The 20662-nt window shown below is 38.8% G+C and overlaps 1 protein-coding gene across 6 annotated transcripts in view; it reads left to right on the top strand.

Annotated features, from left to right (window-relative positions):
- Positions 1 to 20662, top strand: part of LOC126475464 (sodium/hydrogen exchanger 7) — a 172482-nt gene that overhangs the window by 20420 nt on the left and 131400 nt on the right. For 5 of the 6 annotated variants that reach the window (XR_007586737.1, XM_050103351.1, XM_050103359.1 and 2 more), the window contains exons 3-11: positions 694 to 771; positions 5982 to 6058; positions 6176 to 6385; positions 6497 to 6643; positions 9474 to 9577; positions 10623 to 10825; positions 11124 to 11235; positions 15519 to 15672; positions 19040 to 19091. Coding sequence is in view for 5 of the 6 variants with exons in the window: in XM_050103351.1 (XP_049959308.1) it covers positions 694 to 771; positions 5982 to 6058; positions 6176 to 6385; positions 6497 to 6643; positions 9474 to 9577; positions 10623 to 10825; positions 11124 to 11235; positions 15519 to 15672; positions 19040 to 19091 (1137 nt within the window). In the remaining variant the exon portion in view is untranslated. Of the gene's footprint in view, positions 1 to 693; positions 772 to 5981; positions 6059 to 6175; positions 6386 to 6496; positions 6644 to 9473; positions 9578 to 10622; positions 10826 to 11123; positions 11236 to 15518; positions 15673 to 15951; positions 16052 to 19039; positions 19092 to 20662 lie in introns of those variants that run through there. The other variant, XM_050103390.1, reaches the window with a different exon arrangement.

The following is a 20662-nucleotide window of genomic DNA, read 5'->3' as shown; positions in this document are numbered from 1 at the left end:
GAATCAGTTTAAGTTTGAACGCAACTGATGTGTAAGTAATTCACAGCAAAATTTCAATGCTGAATGCACAGACCTTGTCATGCAGAAATATACCAGGACAACAGGAATTATACTGTCCAAAAATCTTCCATACGGAACAGAGAGGAATAGGAAGAAATTATTTTATTTTGTGGCCAAATTAGGTACTACTTTTTGCCAGATTAGTTGCAATTTTTGCCAAATTCGTATTTTTTTGCCACATTCAATGCCGTATTTTGGCCAAACTCATTGCTGTTTCTTTGCCACTTCAGTGTTGTTTATTTTGCCAAATTTGTTGAAATTTTATTTGCTAAATTCATTATTATTTTTTGCCAAAGTTGAGGTCATTTTTTGCCTTGCCAGATTCTTTCTTCCTTGTTCTTTTTTTCCCCCACATTCTGTGTTATTTTTTCCATGTGCAGTGCCATTTTTTGTCAGTGTCATGCTGTTCATTGCCAAATTCAGTGTTTTTTGAAAAATTCAGTTCTGTGCCAAATTTGATGTTATTTTTTCTGCCAGATTTGTTATTTGCTAAATTCCATAGTCAGCTGTGCTACTGCTCCATTAGTAATTACCTAATTGTCCACTTTAGTAATAAAATTGTCTTATCAACTTCAAATCTAGATATTGTTCCTAGTCACTTGGAAAAATAATCCCATCCATTGTCTGTTTCAGGCTACATTTGATCCAGAAATATTTTTCAATATTATATTACCACCAATCATTTTTCATGCTGGTTATAGCTTGAAAAGGGTAAGTTCCGTTTTCTTCATAACATTACCTCTAAATGGCATTGTAGTCTCTTGTATTGCATAGTGTTTTTTCAAATAGCTTTGCTGTTAAAGAACCGAATTTTAGCTGTGTTTGAAAGCTACACAACAAAGTGAGCAACTTGATATTACTGTTCTCCAGATTTTCTTTGTATTGGGGGGGGGGGGGGGGGGTTATGTTTATTAATAAGTACAGGAGTTAACAGTGCTATATGTAATTTTGAGTCTCTTGTATTTTTGAAGTGGAACTTGGATGATATATCCAACACTGTGTCATAAAAAGTACTGAATATTCCAGAGCATTTGTGGGTGAAACCATTCCAATTTTCTGCACAAACTTACATTTTGTGTAACCTTAAAATTGGAAGAAGATTAAGAAGATCCTATGCTGCAGAATGTATAGAGAAAGATTGCTGAAGAAGGAAAAAGGAAAGATCTGCACTGTGATTTATTTCAACAGACGAAGATTACTTTAGGCATTCACACACAGATAAACAAATAGTGGTAGTGCAGTTAACAGCCAAAGTCATGTTCTAAAAAACAAGTTCCCAGCTGTTCTAACAGCATGGTCACAGTCAGTCCAGGTGAAATCCAACCATGTAAAACAGAAAGTGTGACAATTGTTTTCAGTATATCCCTTAAATAGATAACGTGATGGAACAGAGTAATGAGTCTTGAAACCATGTGAAGTACTCGGGTCAAAGGTTTGTCTTTTAACAGCATTATGTCACAGCGTCTACTAACCTATTTGACTGTGGTCAGTGATATGCTACCCTTTGGTGACAAACTGTCTGTAGCTGTATGACTATCTCTGACAAGATACCAATACTGCCACCCAAACTGAGGTCCCTCTCCCCTGGCATTGGTATGTAGGATTGGAAGTGACCCAGGTGGTGTCTACTAAGTTGGAAGAGTGGCATGAAGTGGGAGGGATTAGCCATATTGATGTCCTCCTGTTGGGGTGCAATTGGACCTATATTGTAAGTGGCATTTGCTTGCTGGCATACATTGTCATTGCCTGACATGTCCCAGTCCGAGCACAGTCTGCTATAAGATGGCAGTTCTGGTGAGGTTTGCCTGTTGTTAGTTCCCCGGTCACTGATACTAGTGGGGCGTACAGCTGATAAACCAGTGGTTGTAATGCATCTGGTAAACCAGTGGTTGTAGTGCATGTACAAGCTGGGTAAGAACTGGTTGTGACACCTCTGATTGTCATGGCCGCAGTTAGTTCTGCTGTCCCCATTGCAGGCCTTCCATGCTGGTGACGCCGTATATGATGCAGCCCTCAATGGCTGCCATCATTGTGGCCATCCAGGGATGTGATTTAATAAAAGTGTCTGATCACTGGGCTTGGAAACACACGGAATGCATTGTTCATGACAGACTCGCTTCTGGGTGCTGCAAGTAGAGCAGCAATTGCATCTGCCAACTCTGTAATGTTTGCACTGAACTCTTCGTGTCATGTGTGGTCCTGTAAGTGCTAAGAAACGACATTAGAAGTGCTGGCTATATGTAGAAATTTGTGAACTCGCCCATAATGTTGTATTAGATTTTTGATGTTGTTGTCGTCATCATCTTCGGTCCAAAGACTGATTTGATGCAGCTCTCCATGCTCCTCTATCCTGTGCAGGCTTCTTCCTCTCTGAGTAACTGCTGCAACCTACATCCTTCTGAATCTGCTTACTGTATTCATCTCTTGGTCTCCCCCTACAATTTTACACCCCCCCCCCCCCCCCCCCCAATACTTCCCTACAGTACTAAATTGACAAGCCCTTGGCATCTCAGAATGTGTGCTACCAAATGATCCATTCTTGTACTCAGGTTGTCCCACAAATTTCTTTGCTCCCCATTTCCAGTGAGTATTTCTTCATTAGTTATGTTATAGACTCATCTAATCTTCAGCATTTTTCTATTGCACCACATTTCAAAAGCTTCTATTCTCTTTGTATCTAAACTGTTTAACGTCCAAGTTTCACTTCCATATATGGCTACCACTTCATACAAATACTTTCAGAAAAGACTTCCTCCTGACACTTAAGTCTTTACTCGGTATTGATAAATTTCTCTTCTTCAGAAATGATTCTCTTGCCATTGCCAGTCTACATTTTATGTCCACTCTGCCTCAGCCATTACCAGTTATTTTGCTGCTCAAATAGCAAAACTCATCTACTACTTTAAGTGTCTCGTATCCTAATTTAATGCCCTCAGCATCACCTGATTTAATTCAGCTACATTTCGTTGTCCTCATTTTGCTTTTGTTGATGTTCATCTTATGTCCTCCTTTCAAGACTCTGTCCATTCTGTTCAGCTACTCTTCCAACTTCTTTGCTGTCTCTGACAGAATTACAATGTCACTGACATTTATTTCTGTGTCCTTTACTGCTTGCTCAATGTACAGATTGAATAACATTGAGGATAGGCTACAACCCTGCCTCACCGCCTTTTCAATCGCTGCTTCGCTTTCGTGTCCCTCAACTCTTACAACTGTCATCTGGTTTCTGTACATGTTGTAATCAGCTTTTTGATCTCTGTATTTTACCCCTGCCACCCTCGTAAGTTCAAAGAGAGCATCCAGCAAACATGATCAAAAGTTCTGTTCAGGTATACAAATGCTATAAACATAGGTTTGCCTTTCCTTAACCTATGTTCCATGAGAAGTCTTGAGGTCAGGTTTGCCTCGCGTGTTCTTACATTTCTTTGGACTCCAAATTGATCTTCCCCGGGTATTGGCTTCCTCCAGTTTTTCCATTCTCCTGTAAAGAATTCGTGTTAGTATTTTGCAGCCATGACTTATTAGACTGATTGTTTGGTAATTGTCACACTTTTCAGCACATACGGTCTTTGTAATTGGAGTTGTTATATTCTTCTTGAAGTCTGAGGGCATTTTGCCTGTCCCCTACCTCTTGCTTACCAGATAGAAGAGTTTTGTCATGGCTGGCTCCCCCAAAGCTATCAGTAGCTCTAACAGAATGTTGTTTACTCCCGGGACCTTGTTTTGATGGAGGTCTTTCAGTAGTCTCTCAAATTCTTCACGTAGTATTATATCTCCCATCTCATCTTCATACTCATCCTCTTCCATTTCCATAATATTGCCCTGAAGCACATCTCCCTTGTACAGAGCCTCTATATATTCATTTCAGTTTTCCTATCTTTGCTTAGGTCGGGCTTTCCATGTGACCTCTTGATATTTATACAGGTGGTTCTCTTTTTTCCAAAGGTCTCTCTAATTTTACTGTAGGGGGTGTCAATCTTTTCCCTAATGATATATGTTTCAAAATCCTTCTTTGTAGGCATTTTTATTCCCATTTGTCTGCTTCATTTATTGCATTTTTATATTTCCCCCTTTCATTAGTTAAATTCAGTGTGTGTTATGTTGCCCTAGGATTTCTTCTAGCCCTCATCTCTTTACCTACTTGATCCTCTGCTGCCTTCACTATTTCATCTCTCAAAGCTACCCATTCCTCTTGTACTATATTTTTTCCCATGCTCTTGTCAGTTGTTGCCTAATGCTTCCTCTGAAACTCTCAACCTCTGGTTCTTTCAGTTTATCCAGATCCCATCTCCTTAAATTCCTATCTTATTGTAATTTCTTCAGTTTTTATCTTCAGTGCATAACCAATACATTGTGGCCAGAGTCCGCATCTGCCACTGGAAATATCTTACAATGTAAAATCTGGTTCCGAAATCTCTGCCGTACCATTACATAATCAATCTGAAACCTTCCAGTGTCTTCAGGTCTCTTCCACATACACAGCATTCTTTCCTGATTCTTAACCCACGTGTTAGCAAAGATTAAATTATGCTCTGTGAAAAATTCTAACAGACGAGTTCCTCTTTCATTCCTTTCCCCTAGTCCATATTCATGTACTATTTTTCCTTCTCTTCCTTTTTCTACTATCGAATTCCAGCCCCCACCACAATTAAATTTTTGTGTCCCGTAACTGTCTGAATAATTTGTTGTGTCTGATCATATATGTCTTCAATCTCTTCATCTGTGGAGCTAATTAGCATATAAACTTGCACTACTGTGGTGGGTGTGGGCTTCATGTCTATTTTTGCTGCAGTAATGCGTTCAATGTGCTATTCGTAGTAGCTTATCTGTGTTCCTATTTCCTTATTCATTCGTAAACCTACTCTTGCATTACCCCTATTTGATTTTGTATTTATAACTCTGTATTCACCTGGACAAAAGTCCTGTTTCTCCTGCAACCAAACTTCAGTAACTCCCATTACCCTTTTTACATTTTCTAGCCTAACTACCCGATTAAAGGAACTGACATTCCACGCTCCAATCCATAGAACACCAGTTCTGTTTCTCAGGGTTAACGGTATCCTCCTAAGTAGTCCCCACCTGTAAATCTGAATGGGGGGACTGTTTTACCTCTGGAATATTTTACCTTAGAGGATGCCACACAGTAGAGGTGCATGCCCTTGGGAAAAAAAATATGGCTGTAGTTTCCCCTTGCTTTTAGTCATTCGCACTACCAGCACAGCAAGGCGTTTTTGGCTGATGTTCAAAGCCAGATCAGGCATCATCCATATTGTTGCCCTTGCAACTACTGAAAAGGCTGCTGCTCCTCTTCAGGAACTACATGTTTGTCTGGCCTCCCAACAGATACCCCTCCGTTGTGGGTGCAGCTACAGTACGGTTATCTGTATCACTGAGGCACATAAGCCTCCCCACCAGCGCAGCAGCAAGGTCCATGGTTCATGTGAGTGGGGTTGTTTATGAGAGCTGATAATTACACAAAAGCCAGTGGCAGTATATTAGATGATACCAGTATTGTGGGAGATATCTGCTGAAAATAAACACTGGCCACACTTTATATAGTGCTATTAGGAACAATAGCACCTTAAAATTCTAGGAAAATCTTGAAGTTCAGTAATAATAAGTCAGTTTCTGTTGTTGCAGGACATAAAATAACAGGATTGAGTAACTATATGCTGGTTTCAAATATTTGTGTGTCATTTAAGGTAGATATTGGATGATTAAAACTAGCATAAAGATATTGTGCTACAAATTTCAGCTGTAACCTTTGTGACTAAACTTCATACGCGATTTTGTAATGTTCTAGTGATTCCTCCAAGTCTTACGAACACATACAATTTCCTTATACTTATAACTACTATGAATAATCAGTTTTATTCACTCTGCTTTACATCACTGACATGATACTTTTATTTATTAACCAGAAATACTTCTTTCGGAACCTTGGGGCTATTTTGACTTACGCACTGATTGGCACAACACTGTCGTCGTTTGCTGTGGGGTAAGAATGTTTCTCAGCCTTTCTTGTGCCTAAAAATTAGAATTTTATGTAAATTAGAATTACTTTTGGCTGTTATACAAAGCAATATGTGAATATAGTGTTCTCAAACTGTTACAGTGCTTTGATGTATGGTTTCATCCAGTTGCGACCCTATCTGAAGTCAAGTTTCACATTTTTGGATACTTTATACTTTGGTGCCCTCATTTCTCCAACAGATCCTTTGACAATATTAGCCATTTTCAACGACCTTCATGTTGATGTCAATTTGTATGCACTTGTTTTTGGCGAAAGTGTCCTAAATGATGCAGTTGCTATTGTTTTAAGCGGGTGAGTTTATACTGGATAACTGAGTAGAATGTTGCTATAAAGTTGCGTTCAGCATGACATCAATTCAAGTTTCTATAATTGTGACAAAATAACAATTTATTTTGTTTCCAGAGCTATACAAAATTATGGAGAAAGGTACCAATCAGGATCAGGAGGTTTTGAAACTGATGCATTCTTTAGAGCATTGGGGGATTTCTTCGTGATTTTCAGTTTATCTCTCCTGATTGGAACTGTCATGGGATGCATTACAGCCTTGATATCCTTTTAGTGTATGATTTATAAATTTATAACATGTCAGTTATTTATACTTGGTTAAAGTTATTATGTTACTCTAATTACATGTCAACTCCATATTGTAAGTGGCATAATTCTTTTTTGACTTATACTACTGTTTATCATTCACTTCCTCTTTCATAAAAGAAGTGATTTGATGAAACAAGACATTGTCTGTGAAGTACTCAATCTGACACTCACTTAAAAAATCACAAAAATTGGTAAAAAGTTTGACCTGTTTCAACTGCCAATCACTTAATATCAGAAATGAAAAAGAATTACGGAGACAGAATTCTGCTAGACAATGTATATACATTAGAGAAAACATACCAGTTTAGTTTGCTAAAGAGCAACGTTTCACAGCAATGGTCACAAAATACAAATTATCTTCTGTGCTTCTGCATCACACTTACAACAACAGAATGAAATTATTTGCTGATGGCACTATTCAAGCCCCACTTACATCAGTTAATAAAACCAGATAAATATAACATTCACATGCATATGAAATTACATTAGGACTCATTATCTAAGTCACATATAATTCACATTGTAAAATCCGAAAGATTTTGGTTTTAACTCGAGAGTTGTGTGGCTGGTAAAAATCATATCACAGAAAAAGTCGTGATGCTATTCATAATGCATTTTTGGAACAGAACAGGTTTAATATGTAAAAGTATAAAATATGCAAAAGGAACTGTAGAAGGCAACATATAAAACTAAAGGCAAGACAAGTAGGCTTACTGGTGTACAAAGCTCTCAATTTTCATGTGGACCATTGTTTACTTGTCATTGAGTCCAGTCAATATCTTGCCACAACAGTGCATGGACAACCTACAAGGAAGTCACCTGCCGTATCTACCAATCACAAGAACGGTCTAGCAGGAAATGGCTAACGTGGCTGTCCACATCCTGCAGACTACTTATTTTCACACCACACACTTTGCTGTGAAAAACTCTTCAAAGCTGTCAAAGTAAAATTTTCTCGCTTTGTTCATTAAGGGGACATTGTATGTCCTATGCTGCCTATGTTAAATTATAGAATTTTGTGACCCATTATCGTGGAAACTTTTTAAGATACCTACTTACAATTTTCCATAATTATTGAACGCACCTTTCTAGATACACTGAACTAGAATTGTTGCTGAAATTGTATTGTTCGGCATGTTATCTTTTTTAACACTCAATTTTTTGAAAGAATTTTGTAAATAAATGAAAATAAAAACACAACGACTCAGGATATTTTAATTATTCTAGTTCATGTGTTGAATCTCACACTATGTGTGCTGTGAAAATTTCATGTCTTTACCATCAGTACTTTTTTTAGAAAACGGATCATTTATTGCAAAAAATTTAGTTCAGAGATATTGAGGTTTAAAACTTTTTTTATTACAAATTTTTATACAGACTTACATTTCTGCATCTTTTGTGCACTAGAATTGCCCTGGCCCATAGTCTTTGTCTGTGTAATGAAACACCCATGTTTCATCTCCCATGATGATAGAGTCCAACAACTTCTCCTTGTTGCCTCCCCCCTCACACTGTGGAAGAAACTTGCGAACACAGTCAAGGCTTTGCTCCTTCTGTCTATCAGTCAGCATCCAGGGAACCCAGTGAGCACATACCTTGTGATAACCCAACATTTCTGTTAAAGTTCTTTCAGTTGTGCCATGGGAAGCTTCAGGAATGCTTTCAACAAGTTCACGGACTGTGACCCTCCGATCTTTGAGCAGCTCACTGTTGATCTTCTGGACAATCGCATCCGAAACCGGCAGTCTTCCACTCTATTCTTCATCAAGAACTTCCGTGCGACCCTCAGCAAAAGCTCTGCACCATTTGCGGATGTGCTGAACAGACTTGCACTCTTCACCATAAATCTCAGTCAATTGCTGATGAATCTTCACGGGCAGTAATTTCCTTGTGTGGAGAAACCGGATTACCGCCCGAACCTCGCACTTAGCGGGAGTGGCGATCAACACTTCCATCTCTTGCAGCTTCCGAGCCATCACTGAGTGACATAGTGAATCGTAGACGGGCGGGCTCGAGAGTGGGGGAACCACTGCGCACGTCACTGTTGTCGGATTTAGCCTAGCACCTTCCCTTAAGGCTGTAGCTTATTGGGAACCTTGCTTTTGGTACAACCTTCATATCTTTTCCTTGTTTTGTGAAATAGTCTTCCTTTAGATGCAGTTTTTAAAATTTCCGTACTATGTGCTTGTTCTGCAGATGTATGCTCTTCGTATCTCATATCAGATGCATGTCCAGTCTGTCAAATGTAGTACCTGTCACAAACATTACAGTTAATTTTTACACATGTGAATTCAGAACTTCATTGCATTTCTGACCAATATATTATGGTGTAGCCACATTCTTACATTATTATTGGTTTGAAAACCAGTTGCATTGTTACATTTTCTGAGGCAGTTTTCAATTTTGGTTAAACATTTACTGTTTTTATTGTCAATTTTAAGTTTCTGTGCTTGAATTTTTCTGCTTCTTGTCCTTTAATCTTGTTGTAGATATCTGTAATATATCTGTTTTCCAGAACTGAATATGTAAGGGTGAGTTCTGTGGAAGGCAAAGGTCTATACTGTAGTCCCAGTCCAGCATACACTCTTATTCCGACAGGAAAATTTATTATAGCATGTACTTCACTGCAGAGTGACAGATTCATCCTAGATGCATTGTCTGTTATGAAATCATGATATTTCTTTTTTTCATTGCCAATAACTTTTTTTTGTGACTTGAATATTTAGTTTTAATAGAATCTGAACAATTGTATAAAGTTATAACATTTTCCTTAATTGGTTTACATGACCAAGTTCACGAGGGTGAGGGATTTTCCTCTCCTGGAATCAGCTTTGTTTGTGCTGATGTCATACAGCACGTTTCTTATCGCAGAGGCATCTGACCTCACAGGTATGTTTCTGTATTAAATTGGGCTAAATAAGGTAAGTGTCACATTTGGATAAATAAAAGCATTAATGGAGACCTATATTGTGTTTAATCGGTACTGTTCTTTCTTCAGTCAGGGGAACTTGTACAGGAAACTGCAACTAAGTGACATAAAACTAAGGAGAAAAAGAGGAAAGTGCTACATAGTGTGATTGGAAAGTCACACACATGAAAATAGATGACCAGGGCAAGATATTACTGCCTGTATTAATGGCGGAAAATAAAGGTGTCAATGGAAGGGGTATAGGTCATATGACATATGCAGTATTGTGCAGTTTGTTGTTTGGTAAACACGTCGTTTTCACAATAGTGGAAAGTTTTCATTGTTATACAGCATTTTGCCAGTTGTTCATGTGTTACATGTTGTAGACATGTTCCGTGGAAAATATTATGTAGTGGTGAACAGTCCAGCAATAAGGAGATTCCTTTGTATTCCGTGGATGTGGAGGCACTAAATTGACATGAGGAATGTGGTGCTGTATTCACCTTCAAAAGGTTGGAGATTATATGTCCCGTCTCATACTTCATTTGGTAGTGCTCACAAAGCAGTGCAGAAGTTAGTGCAGTGCAGGGATTAAGGTGCCAGATAACGAAAGAGGTCTAGTGTACTGTACGTGGTTTTGGTCATTTGTTACATCCATGAAATCACAGAGCTGGATTGTGTTTCATTCACTTCAGCGAATACATGAACAGTCAAAAATCAATGATTTGATCTATAAAAAGAAGCCACACATTCTGGCAAAACTAAAGATTAACACAAGGGAGATTAATAACATTACTGTCAGTGTGTTCCTCAGATTGTTCTTAGACGTGGTAAAAAGAGTCCTTGAAAAGTAGAGTTCTTAACTGGTCAGCCATTTTGAGCATATCTTATGAACAATGGATGTGAGATATATAATTGAACTGAAAACAAAATTCATTCTCTAATTGTATGAAATGTCTCTTTGTCTCAGTTGTATGTCAAAATAATCATTTATTACTGTCTGTAGGAGGAATGTTACTGTTTCAGGTATTGTGGCTGTCCTGTTTTGTGGAATCTGTCAAGCACATTATACCTACAACAATTTGTCCGTAGACTCTCGAACAAGGACAAAGAAGTTGTTTGAACTGCTCAACTTTCTTGCTGAAAATTTTATATTTGTATACATAGGTGTTTCTATGTTCACATTCCCAAAACACCATTTTGATCCTGGATTCATCATTGTGGGATTTGTATCCTTTTTTTACTGAAAATATGGTATTTGCATAAATATCTCTTTCATATTATTTGTAAGAACATGCATTACATTGATGAATAATCGTAAGTGATCCAGAGTACATTCACTGAGTGGCAAAGGGACTTTGGTCCACATGGTTTAAGAATAGTAAATAGAAGGGATGTAGCAAATTCGGAAAGCTGTTGTTACATGAAGCTTTACTGTGGCTTGCTAACAGCTTTTATTTGTAATAATACTGTTTATTTGTAATAATACTGTTCTGCAGTGACATGTTTTTACTTAACGCGATTCAGTTATGTGCAATGGTGGGTCGTGCAGTAAACATTTATCCTCTATCATTCCTTTTAAATCTAGGCAGGAAACCAAAGATCGCATATAACTTTCAGCATATGTTGTTTTTTGCCGGTAAGTGATATTATTTTCAGTTTTTTTCTACTGTATCAACTTTGCATAAGTTTATATATACTGCATTGCAGCCTATGACAGTGCAGGTACAAAAATTTCCCCGTTTAATTCACAAAAATATACGATTTCTGGTAGGCTTATCTCAATTTGCTCATACAATATATTGAAATTGCATGCATGATTTTCCCTGTGTGTGTGTGTGTGTGTGTGTGTGTGTGTGTGTGTGTGTGTGTGTTATTTTGGGAGGGGGTTAGAGAGGGGAGTGGAGGAGAATGGAGGCCATCAAGTACCTGCATGGTTGTAACTCGAACCTGACCTTGCAGGTATCACGCTGTTGACTGAGCTGTCGACTGACCAAAAATGTGTAGCAATTTGTGTTTGTCATATCTGGAAAGAGGAGCCCCAGGCAATGTTTACCTGTGCCAGGTTTTATGGACTGTGTGGACCAGGATAACAGACAGTGAAGAGACCCAAGCTGATGACCATACAGTCCCAGCAGTCTTGTCTCATTGACAAGACCAATACAGTGAAATTAGAGCCAGTCCAAGGCATTTACTCCCTTGTCTATGCCATAGGAGCAAAATTGATATAAGAAATAGGTGACGTGCAGCACAACACTTGGTCTGCACCGGAACAGATGACGAATCTTTCCAGAATACGAAACAACTGGTTGCTTTACATGTTCCTCTATTTTTCTATATAGTTTCCATATTTGTTTAAACATTTATGATAATGTTCTACAAGCTTTAGTTCCCTTAAGTCATGGATGGGTGCTGCATGTGAGGATAACCAGTTTTAAGTGTTTCTTACGCCTCATCATCTGTTGCAAACACTTGCCACATCTTGTCCTGTATGACAATTTTCTCTAAAAATTGATCACCTTCCTTATCAAGATCACAAGCCATGCTTTCCACCTTGTGTTTCTCAGTAAGCAGTCTGGGACCCAACATGTGCACAATTTCTGAAATTGCAATTTTTCAGAGATAATTTTATGCAAAGTTGTTCTGTCCACATTTAGAAATTCCAGTACTAAATTTGAAATTGTGGATTGCTGGTCTTCACCAATATTTTTGTGCATTGCTTTGACCAAATCGTCAGAGGCTCATGACCGCAGTTCATCACGGACATTTTCCCATCTGTCCTTGAAAGCTGTCGCCCACTTAAATACTTGTCACCCATTGCATTGGTGCCATACACATCAATTTATGCCAATAAATTTCCACTGCTCCAACATTCCTTCCTGTCAGAAACCAAATCATTGTCCTTATTTCACAGTCTGTGAGCTGATCACTTGTTCCAAACATTTTGAACTGGTGCCATAAGCAGTACACTACAACAATAACAAAGCAAATGTCATTTTTTGATGAGAAAGGCAGATCAGTTCACTTGGGTGTTTCAATGTTTGCACAATAGTCAATTGCTACGGCGATTTGGACCTTACTTTCTGAATAACTCTCCCTTTTTGAAGCCCAAAATAAATACAAATACTTCCATTCAGTATAGATGACAAAAAATTTGCAGAACTACCAATCTGCAACAAAAATGAGAGCCAACTCACTTGTCTCAATATGTGCCCGAGTTGTCGTCAAAACACATGCCATCAGGGAAAAGGGGGCTATCTCTCCCTTATTTCACCTGTTACATGTAGCTTAAGGTTTCCTGCCTCTTTCTCCAAGCAGATAAGTATCCTTTGTGACAGATCCCTCTTGCGGAGCCCTACCTCTTGCCACCACCATGCTCCATCTCACAATCCACCATCTCCCTAGGCTCTGAAGGCAACTAGCAGATGGAAGAGGCAATGGCAAAGAGCAGTAAGCTTGTTCATTTCATCTTCAGTGCCAGAAACCTGGAACTAGAAATAAAATCCCACAAGAAAAACAAGTAAAACGAATAAACCAAAGAGAAAGCCTTGTCTAACAACCCTTTCCTCCTCCCCCCCCCCCCCCCCCCCTTTTCCCTCTGGCTCCAGCTTCCCCGTCATCGCCTACAGAAAACATGTATCAGCAGTGGTCCCTCACAGCAAGTAATATCAGCACACATTGAACTGTGATATCAATTTTCACTTCATTCACTCCCCCTGAAAGCGTACGCGATACTTACGTAGTGGAGCAGCGGTGATTATGTCTGTCACATAATAAGTTACTTCAGGCTTTCTACCACTAGTTTTCAATGCTAAGCTGACATTGCTACATCAGATATACCAGCATCAATACAAGTGTCAGAACATAGTACTCTTTGCCGCTTGATCAACACTTTCTGGGGTGCCAGTATCTCCACCTTTCTGTTACTCCATAAAATTTGAACTATTGAAGCCTGTCCTGAAGATCAACAGCACTGTTGGTGCTATAATTTTTAAACATAGCTCATCATTATGGGGTCAGTCTCAAAACTGGCATCTTTTCAACAAGCCATATATACTGATCAGCCTGAACGTTACGACCACTGATGTACTGTCGATGCAAACTCATCCAGGGGATAGCAGCGTCACCTAGTAAGGATTGGCTGCTGGTCAGACACATGCATGTTCCATATAGTATCAGTGAGCTTCCTGTTCATGTATAGAATGTGGATGGCATGTGATCGATCTGAGTTTCACCAAGGGCAGGGCTTGGCGTGAGCATTTCAGGAATTGCATGACTTATCGGGGCTTTGAGGATTGCTGTGGTGAATGTCTTCAGCACATGGAGAAACCAAGGGAAACCACTTTCATATGTCCTGGGGTTGGGCAACCACCTATCATTACGGATGTCAGATGCCGTAAGCTGAGTAGACAGGTGGCGAACTGTGACGGAATTAACAACAGACTTTAATGTTGGGCAGAGTACACGTGTGTCTGAACACACTATTTGCTGAGCACTCTCAATGATGGGACTCTGCAGCCAACAACCCATGCAATGTGCCAATGTTAATACCACAACATTGGCAACTACGACTGAAACGGGCATGTGATGATCAGTTGGTGCAGTGACAGAGCATTGCGTAGTCTGATGAATCCCAAAACCCTCATCATGCCAATGGGAGGGCACAAATCTGTCGTCTCCCAGGGGAACAGCTCCTTGACACTTTTACTGCAAGACGGAGACAAGCTGGCAGTGGCTCCTTTGTGCTCGGGAACATACATGTGGGAAAACATGGGTGCAGTGGAGCTTGTACAAGGCACCATGACAGCTAAGGAGTTTCATACATGGTTGCAGACCATGTACACCCCCTTCATGATGACCGCGTTGCCCAATGGCAGTGGGAATTTTCAACATGATAAAGCGCCATGTCACAAGGACAGGAGTGTGATGGAGAGGTTCGTGGAACATAGTGGCAAGTTTCAATTGATGTGATGCCTCCCCCCCCCCCTCCCCATTCGCCACATCTGAACCCAATTGAACACATTTGGCACGTGATAGAATGTGGTGTTGGAGCTTGTGTCTCCCCCCCCCCCCCCCCTCCTCTCCCCCCCTGGAATTTATGGAAATTAGATGACTTGTGTGCACAGATGTTGTTCCGACTTCCTCCAGCAATCTACCAAGGCCTCATTGTTGGTTCCTCTGCATGATGTGTCGCTGCTGTTATCCATGCCAAAGGTGGACATATCAGCCATTAGGTAGTTGCTCATAGTGTTCTGGCTGATAAGTGTAGAATCTTCCTGACAGAGGCTGGTATACACCCTTATAAATTTAGTGACTTCAACTCTCAGTTAAGTGTGTTGTCCGCAGCTGTAGCCTCAAAGGCCATCTAAATCACCATTCTCTTGCCAGATAAAAGTGCATGACTATCCACTGTCTGGTGTCCTGATATCAACACAAAATAGGGAACATAACTATGAGGATGTAGAAGTGAGTAATGGTTGCATAATTTCCAAAAGACTTCTGAAATAAACAAATTTTGCAACAATAAAATGGAAATAAGGATAACTAGTTTTACGTGATTATGACTAGAAATAAAATTTGTTTGTAATAACTAACAATTATTGATGCTCTGTCATCATATGGTTAAGTAAAGAAATATCAGCTTGAATTCTCCCATCATAGTTAACACTGTATATTTCGTTTAAAAAGTGGTTTTTAGTGTTACTTTTGCAAGTGCGTGTAAAAGTGGTTCAACCCTGGTCAGTAACGGCTACTTTAAGTATGTAATGGGTTTCTAATTTATATGTGAACATTGTTTGTGGCATTGTTTCAGTGCATCAGATATAGTACATTTGTTGTTTAATTTATAGAGATTAATTCAGCAATAATGAATCCCCATTTCATGTAAAAACTTTGTAAAATTTGAGTTATTTTCATTTGTAGGTCTGAGGGGAGCTATGTCTTTCGCATTGGCCATCCGAAATACTGTGTCAGATGCAAGGCAAGCCATGTTGACAACTACTTCACTGATAGTTATCATCACAGTAATAGTGCAAGGTGGTGCAACAATGCAACTGTTGACGTGGTTCAAAATACCGTAAGTTTTTAATTCTCTTTACTATGTAAGTAACATACACATGCTATTGGAAACGTGCAATTTCAGTTTTTGTCATATTATTATGGTAGTTTAGCAGCACTGTTTCATAAACATGCATTATTTCTTTGAATTATTTAATCTTATATTTATTTGCACTTTGTCAAAAAGTAGGAAAACACTCATGGAAAGTAGTATTGTTTGAGAAGTTTTGAAAGATAAGTTTCACAATGCAATTTTCATTCATGCATAATTCATGTAGTCTTTCATCATGTTCCTTAGATCCCATCAAGAAGGAGAACCTTCAGGGATGTGGGACGAATCCAGGTATACATTAACGAAAGACAAGAAAGCTGTAGAAACTTAATATGTACACTGTATTAACAACACATTATCACTTTCCTGTTTTAATATATTTTGTGCTTACGCCAGGAAAACTTGAATAAAGCTCCACTTTGAAAAAAGCTTCTATTTTTTATGTTAATTGCAGATGCTGTGGCTCAGTTTTGTCTTTAGAGAACAAGTGTAAAAGACTTTTCTTGGACAAACAAATCACTGGAATTTACTGTATTGCTTGTGTTTTGTGATCATGGCTTTTTCCAGATATTAACAGAAGTTGTCGTAGCACGATATAAACTAAACAGATAATTTTGTCTTGTAAAACTGCATATGGTACCACTTTGTTTTTTCTTTATTGATATCACTCATGATGTAGCTAATCATTCTTCGATTTTCATAAAATTAACAGTAATGTATGTATTATGAAAAGAGTAGATTGCTAGTTATCATGTAGTGGAGATGTTGAGTCACAAACAGGCCCAATAAAAGACTGCTAAGGAAATGTTGAATCACAGATAAGCACAACAAAAAGACTGCTAAACTTCTTATGAAGTAGATACCCTCCCCCTCCCCCTCCACACACACACACACACACACACACACACACACACACACACACACACACACACACACATCACCGCTGCAGTCTCTGGCTTCTGATGCCAGATTGGTAGCAGCTGTGTATATAGGTGATGGGGGAAAGGAAGAGGAAGAGGCTGAGGCAGCGAGGGGAGGAATAGTAGGCTAGGTGTAGTAAAACGGGTGGGGAGGGGAGTTAGTGGAAAGGGGATAAGTAAAAAGACTGTTGGTGCATTGATGGAATAGAAGGCTGTATAGAGCTGGAGTGGGAACAGGGAAGGGGATATGTGCATGAAGGGTAGTGACTAACAAAAGTTGAGGCCAGTGTAACAATATTATGAAAAGGTTAGTTGCTACTCACTATATAGTGGAGATGCTGAGTAACAGAAAGGCACAACAAAGAGACTTTTGGCCAACAAGGGCTTCATCAAAAATAGACGACCACACACACACACACACACACACACACACACAGGCAAATGCAACTCGCACACACATGACCACGGTCTCTGGCAGCTGGAGCCAAACTATGTGTGTGTGTGTGTGTGTGTGTGTGTGTGTGTGTGTGTGTGTGTGTGTGTGTGTGTGTTGTTTGACAAAGGCCTTGTTGACCGAAAGCTAACTTTCCGACAGTTCTTTTGTTGTGCTTTTCTGCGACTCAGCATCTCCGCTGTATGATGAGTAGCAACTATACATTTCACAATATTGTTACATTCCATCCTGGATTTCCATTGTTTGAAGATTGAGACCAGGAGGTTAGGGGAATGTAGGATATATTGCAGAAAGAATTCCCACCTGTGCCATTCAGAAACGTTAGTGTTAGTAGGAAGGATCCACATGGCACAGGCTGTGAAGCAGTCATTGAAGTGAAGAACATTGTCAGACAGCATGCTCAGCAGCTGGTGGTCTAGCTATAGATCATGACTGATTTCACAAGTAACCCCCCCCCCCTGCCTTTGATGGGATAGGTGATGCTTGTGACTAGACAGGAGTAGGAGGTACTCCAGAAGGAGACCTTTTGGTTGAAAGTCTACTTGTTTAGCAGTCATTTTGTTGTGCCTGTCTGTGGCTTAACATCTCCGCCATACGGCAAGTAGCAATCTTTCTGTTTCGTAATATTATCATTATTCCGTCCTGGATTTTCAATTGTTTAATGTTAATGTTGAAGCATGTACACGGTAATGTGCATTGACAATGGATGAGTTGCCCCCAAAAATTGAAATAACATGATTGATAATTTTGCACATGGGCTGTTCTTTATATTTTAGGCTTGTGTGTGTCATATGTACAAATGCAAGTATTCATGAAGTTCATTGCCTGTTGAACACACAAACTTGGTGCTGCGCCACTCGTTTGGAAAACTGTGCAGTTGGCTGGAATAACAATTGAAGTAATTTACAACATACTCCTTGGATGAATTTTGTTTTCTTCCACTCTCATTTCTTCATACAAGGGATTGCTGTCACCTCTTTTAAATTTTGTAACATTTATTGCTTGTGAATAACACCAAAATTCTCCAAGTACTCACACTCATTTCAACAGCATGTTCTCATTCAGTAGTGTTACTAAACTTCTGAACATTTTTTTTTTTTTCAATGTCAAAAGCTTTAAATTCCTCTTCACACCAAAACAGAGCAAGGAAGCAGGATACAATGTTTAAAAAAATTGATAGTTTTTTATTCCAATATTGTTACTGCTCATTCAGAATCTGAGTTTCCCATGTGACTTAAACGTCCTCCCTGTGTTTCTTACCCTTGCCATGTACTTGTTGGCCCTCCCCTCTCTTTCATCTCTTTTTGACAAACATTATGCACCTTCCACAAAAGGGTACTAGTTGTGGATTGGCTTGCATGCTTGCCTATCTCAGAGTTTGTTTACTTGCTCGGATCAACTCTTTACATTTTCACCTTTCTTTTGTTTTTCCTTGTTAGAGCTGTAAGAAGGAATTCATAATTCTCATATTTGACAATTTTTTATGCTGCTGTAGTGAATTGATCACTTATCATCGTCTACGTTAATTTTACTCCTACAAAATTTCTTCGCCTTTATTACTCCATACATTTTTGTTGACCAGCTTCATAGTTCTTCTGGTACAGCTCATACACTCACTCATCCAGTCATATTTTGCTTTTTGTCTTTAGTTTAAAACTCTTTCAATTGACGTGTCAGGCTTTCATAGATCATTTTTAACTTCCTTAGGCTAGTCCATTGTCATTCTTTGCAAGAATGGTTTCCCAGAAGACAGCCACTGCCTTCATGTAATCTCTTAATCCTTTTTTCATTTTGAATAATTTTTTCTGGTTTCTTGTATTGTTCTTATTATTCCTACACTCCCCACCCCTCTGTAATGACCACTCTGTTGACAGGATGTTAAACTCTAATCTTCTTCCCTCCCTCCCTCTCATTGTAACAGCTTTAGTACATTAATGTAAATTATGAATTCCTTTTTCAGTGTCGGGGTGGAAGAAGAAGTAGAAATGCTTCCCTATACAGGAGTTAGAAATGTAAGTATCATTGTAACATACCTTATGTAGAATTTTGTTCATTTTATTTTTTGTTTCAGTTATTACTTTATTTTTAAATAACATGAGAAAATTACATATGTATTAGGTTGCTAGAGTGGTTGGTTTTTAATGTGGTGTCTATTTAACTTGAAAACATTCATTGCATTCATGATAGGGACTAAAGGGATGGCTGCTGTGAGACAACCGGGAGACTCATCATTAATAAAGAATTATGTTGTCTATTGAAATTTGTAGAGCTGTCTGATCTATCCTCTGTATGGAATCTGCTTGGTTCACATCCATCTTACAACTGTAAAAATCTTTATTAAAACTGCTTTGATTAAGAATAGTAGGCCAAATGAGCTAACATTATGGGTACATTGTCTTACGATGTGAATTCTCCAATGTGGAGTCATTACCCTCCTGTGCATTATTGAATTTTATTTTAGATTACCATACATACTTGTACATGCATTCAGCACATGGTGGTTCTCAGGTTTGTCTGATTTCATGTCACATATCACGATCTTAATACTGTGTGATATTACCTGTTCTCTTTTTTTAATATGAACACCACCTTGCATTCTTCTCTTCAGTCAGCTGCCGTAGGGAAATACAAGATTGAAAGTGAGAGAGGTGCAACTCATTTATTGTCTGCTGAATTCTCGAAATTCTGAGGTTTCAATTCATCAATGAAAAATACAAACTATGTATGTTCTGCAGTATGTTTATTTTGTGAACGAGTTTTTGATGTGCTAATTAAAGTTCATCATCAGACAATCCCTGACTGTAGTCATCAAAGAGTATAGATAACTGGTGGAAAACTTTGAAAAGATATTACATGTGGACAGTGTGACACAAAAACAGAGTAAATTCCATTTTTAACAATGTAATTGTAACACACTTGAAAATACATAAACTAAGTAAATAAATATTAGGGGGAACATACCAGAAGATTATACACCAAAGAAGAAGAAGAAGAAAAAAAAGCTATGTGTGCTGCTATGAAAAAGGGGGGGGGGGGGGGTTGCATAGGGGAAAATGAGCAAAAACAGATCTTGTTACCCCTTAATCTAAATTCGTAACTGTCAGTACTGCATAAACAGCTGCTTTATAAAAGAAAGAGTGAAGAATTACACTTAGCTTCAGGGTTTGTGTTTAAGGTATGTTCATTTTCTTGGTGAGGTGGTCAGATGTGTTGGCCATGGGATGGTGTGAAAATAATTGTGATATCCTCACTGGTCAAGCAGTTGCTCTCCTTTTTCCTTCAATGAAGTAGTATTTGTTTGTTGGTATTGCCTGTGAGAAGTTGCTTAATAATACTTAGGTCATAATTCAACAATTAAAGCAGCAATTGCACGGTGCATTTTGTCGTCATAGGCACGAGAGCATGCAGAAATGTATTTGATAATTTTTGTTTGCATTGTTATGTTAGGATGTGTGTGTTACCTTGAGCTGTATTTGACTTATTTGTAAAGCACACTCATGTGTAATAGTGCATTTAGTGTGTGTTACGACAATTTTGTGAGTATGTCATTGCATGAGCATTGGCCTCATTGTGGTCCTAGCTT

Source organism: Schistocerca serialis, chromosome 1 (assembly GCF_023864345.2).
Source record: "Schistocerca serialis cubense isolate TAMUIC-IGC-003099 chromosome 1, iqSchSeri2.2, whole genome shotgun sequence".
Classification (NCBI taxonomy): domain Eukaryota; kingdom Metazoa; phylum Arthropoda; class Insecta; order Orthoptera; family Acrididae; genus Schistocerca; species Schistocerca serialis.
Note: the sequence above shows the minus strand (reverse complement) of the source record. Positions and strands in the feature narration are given on the sequence as shown.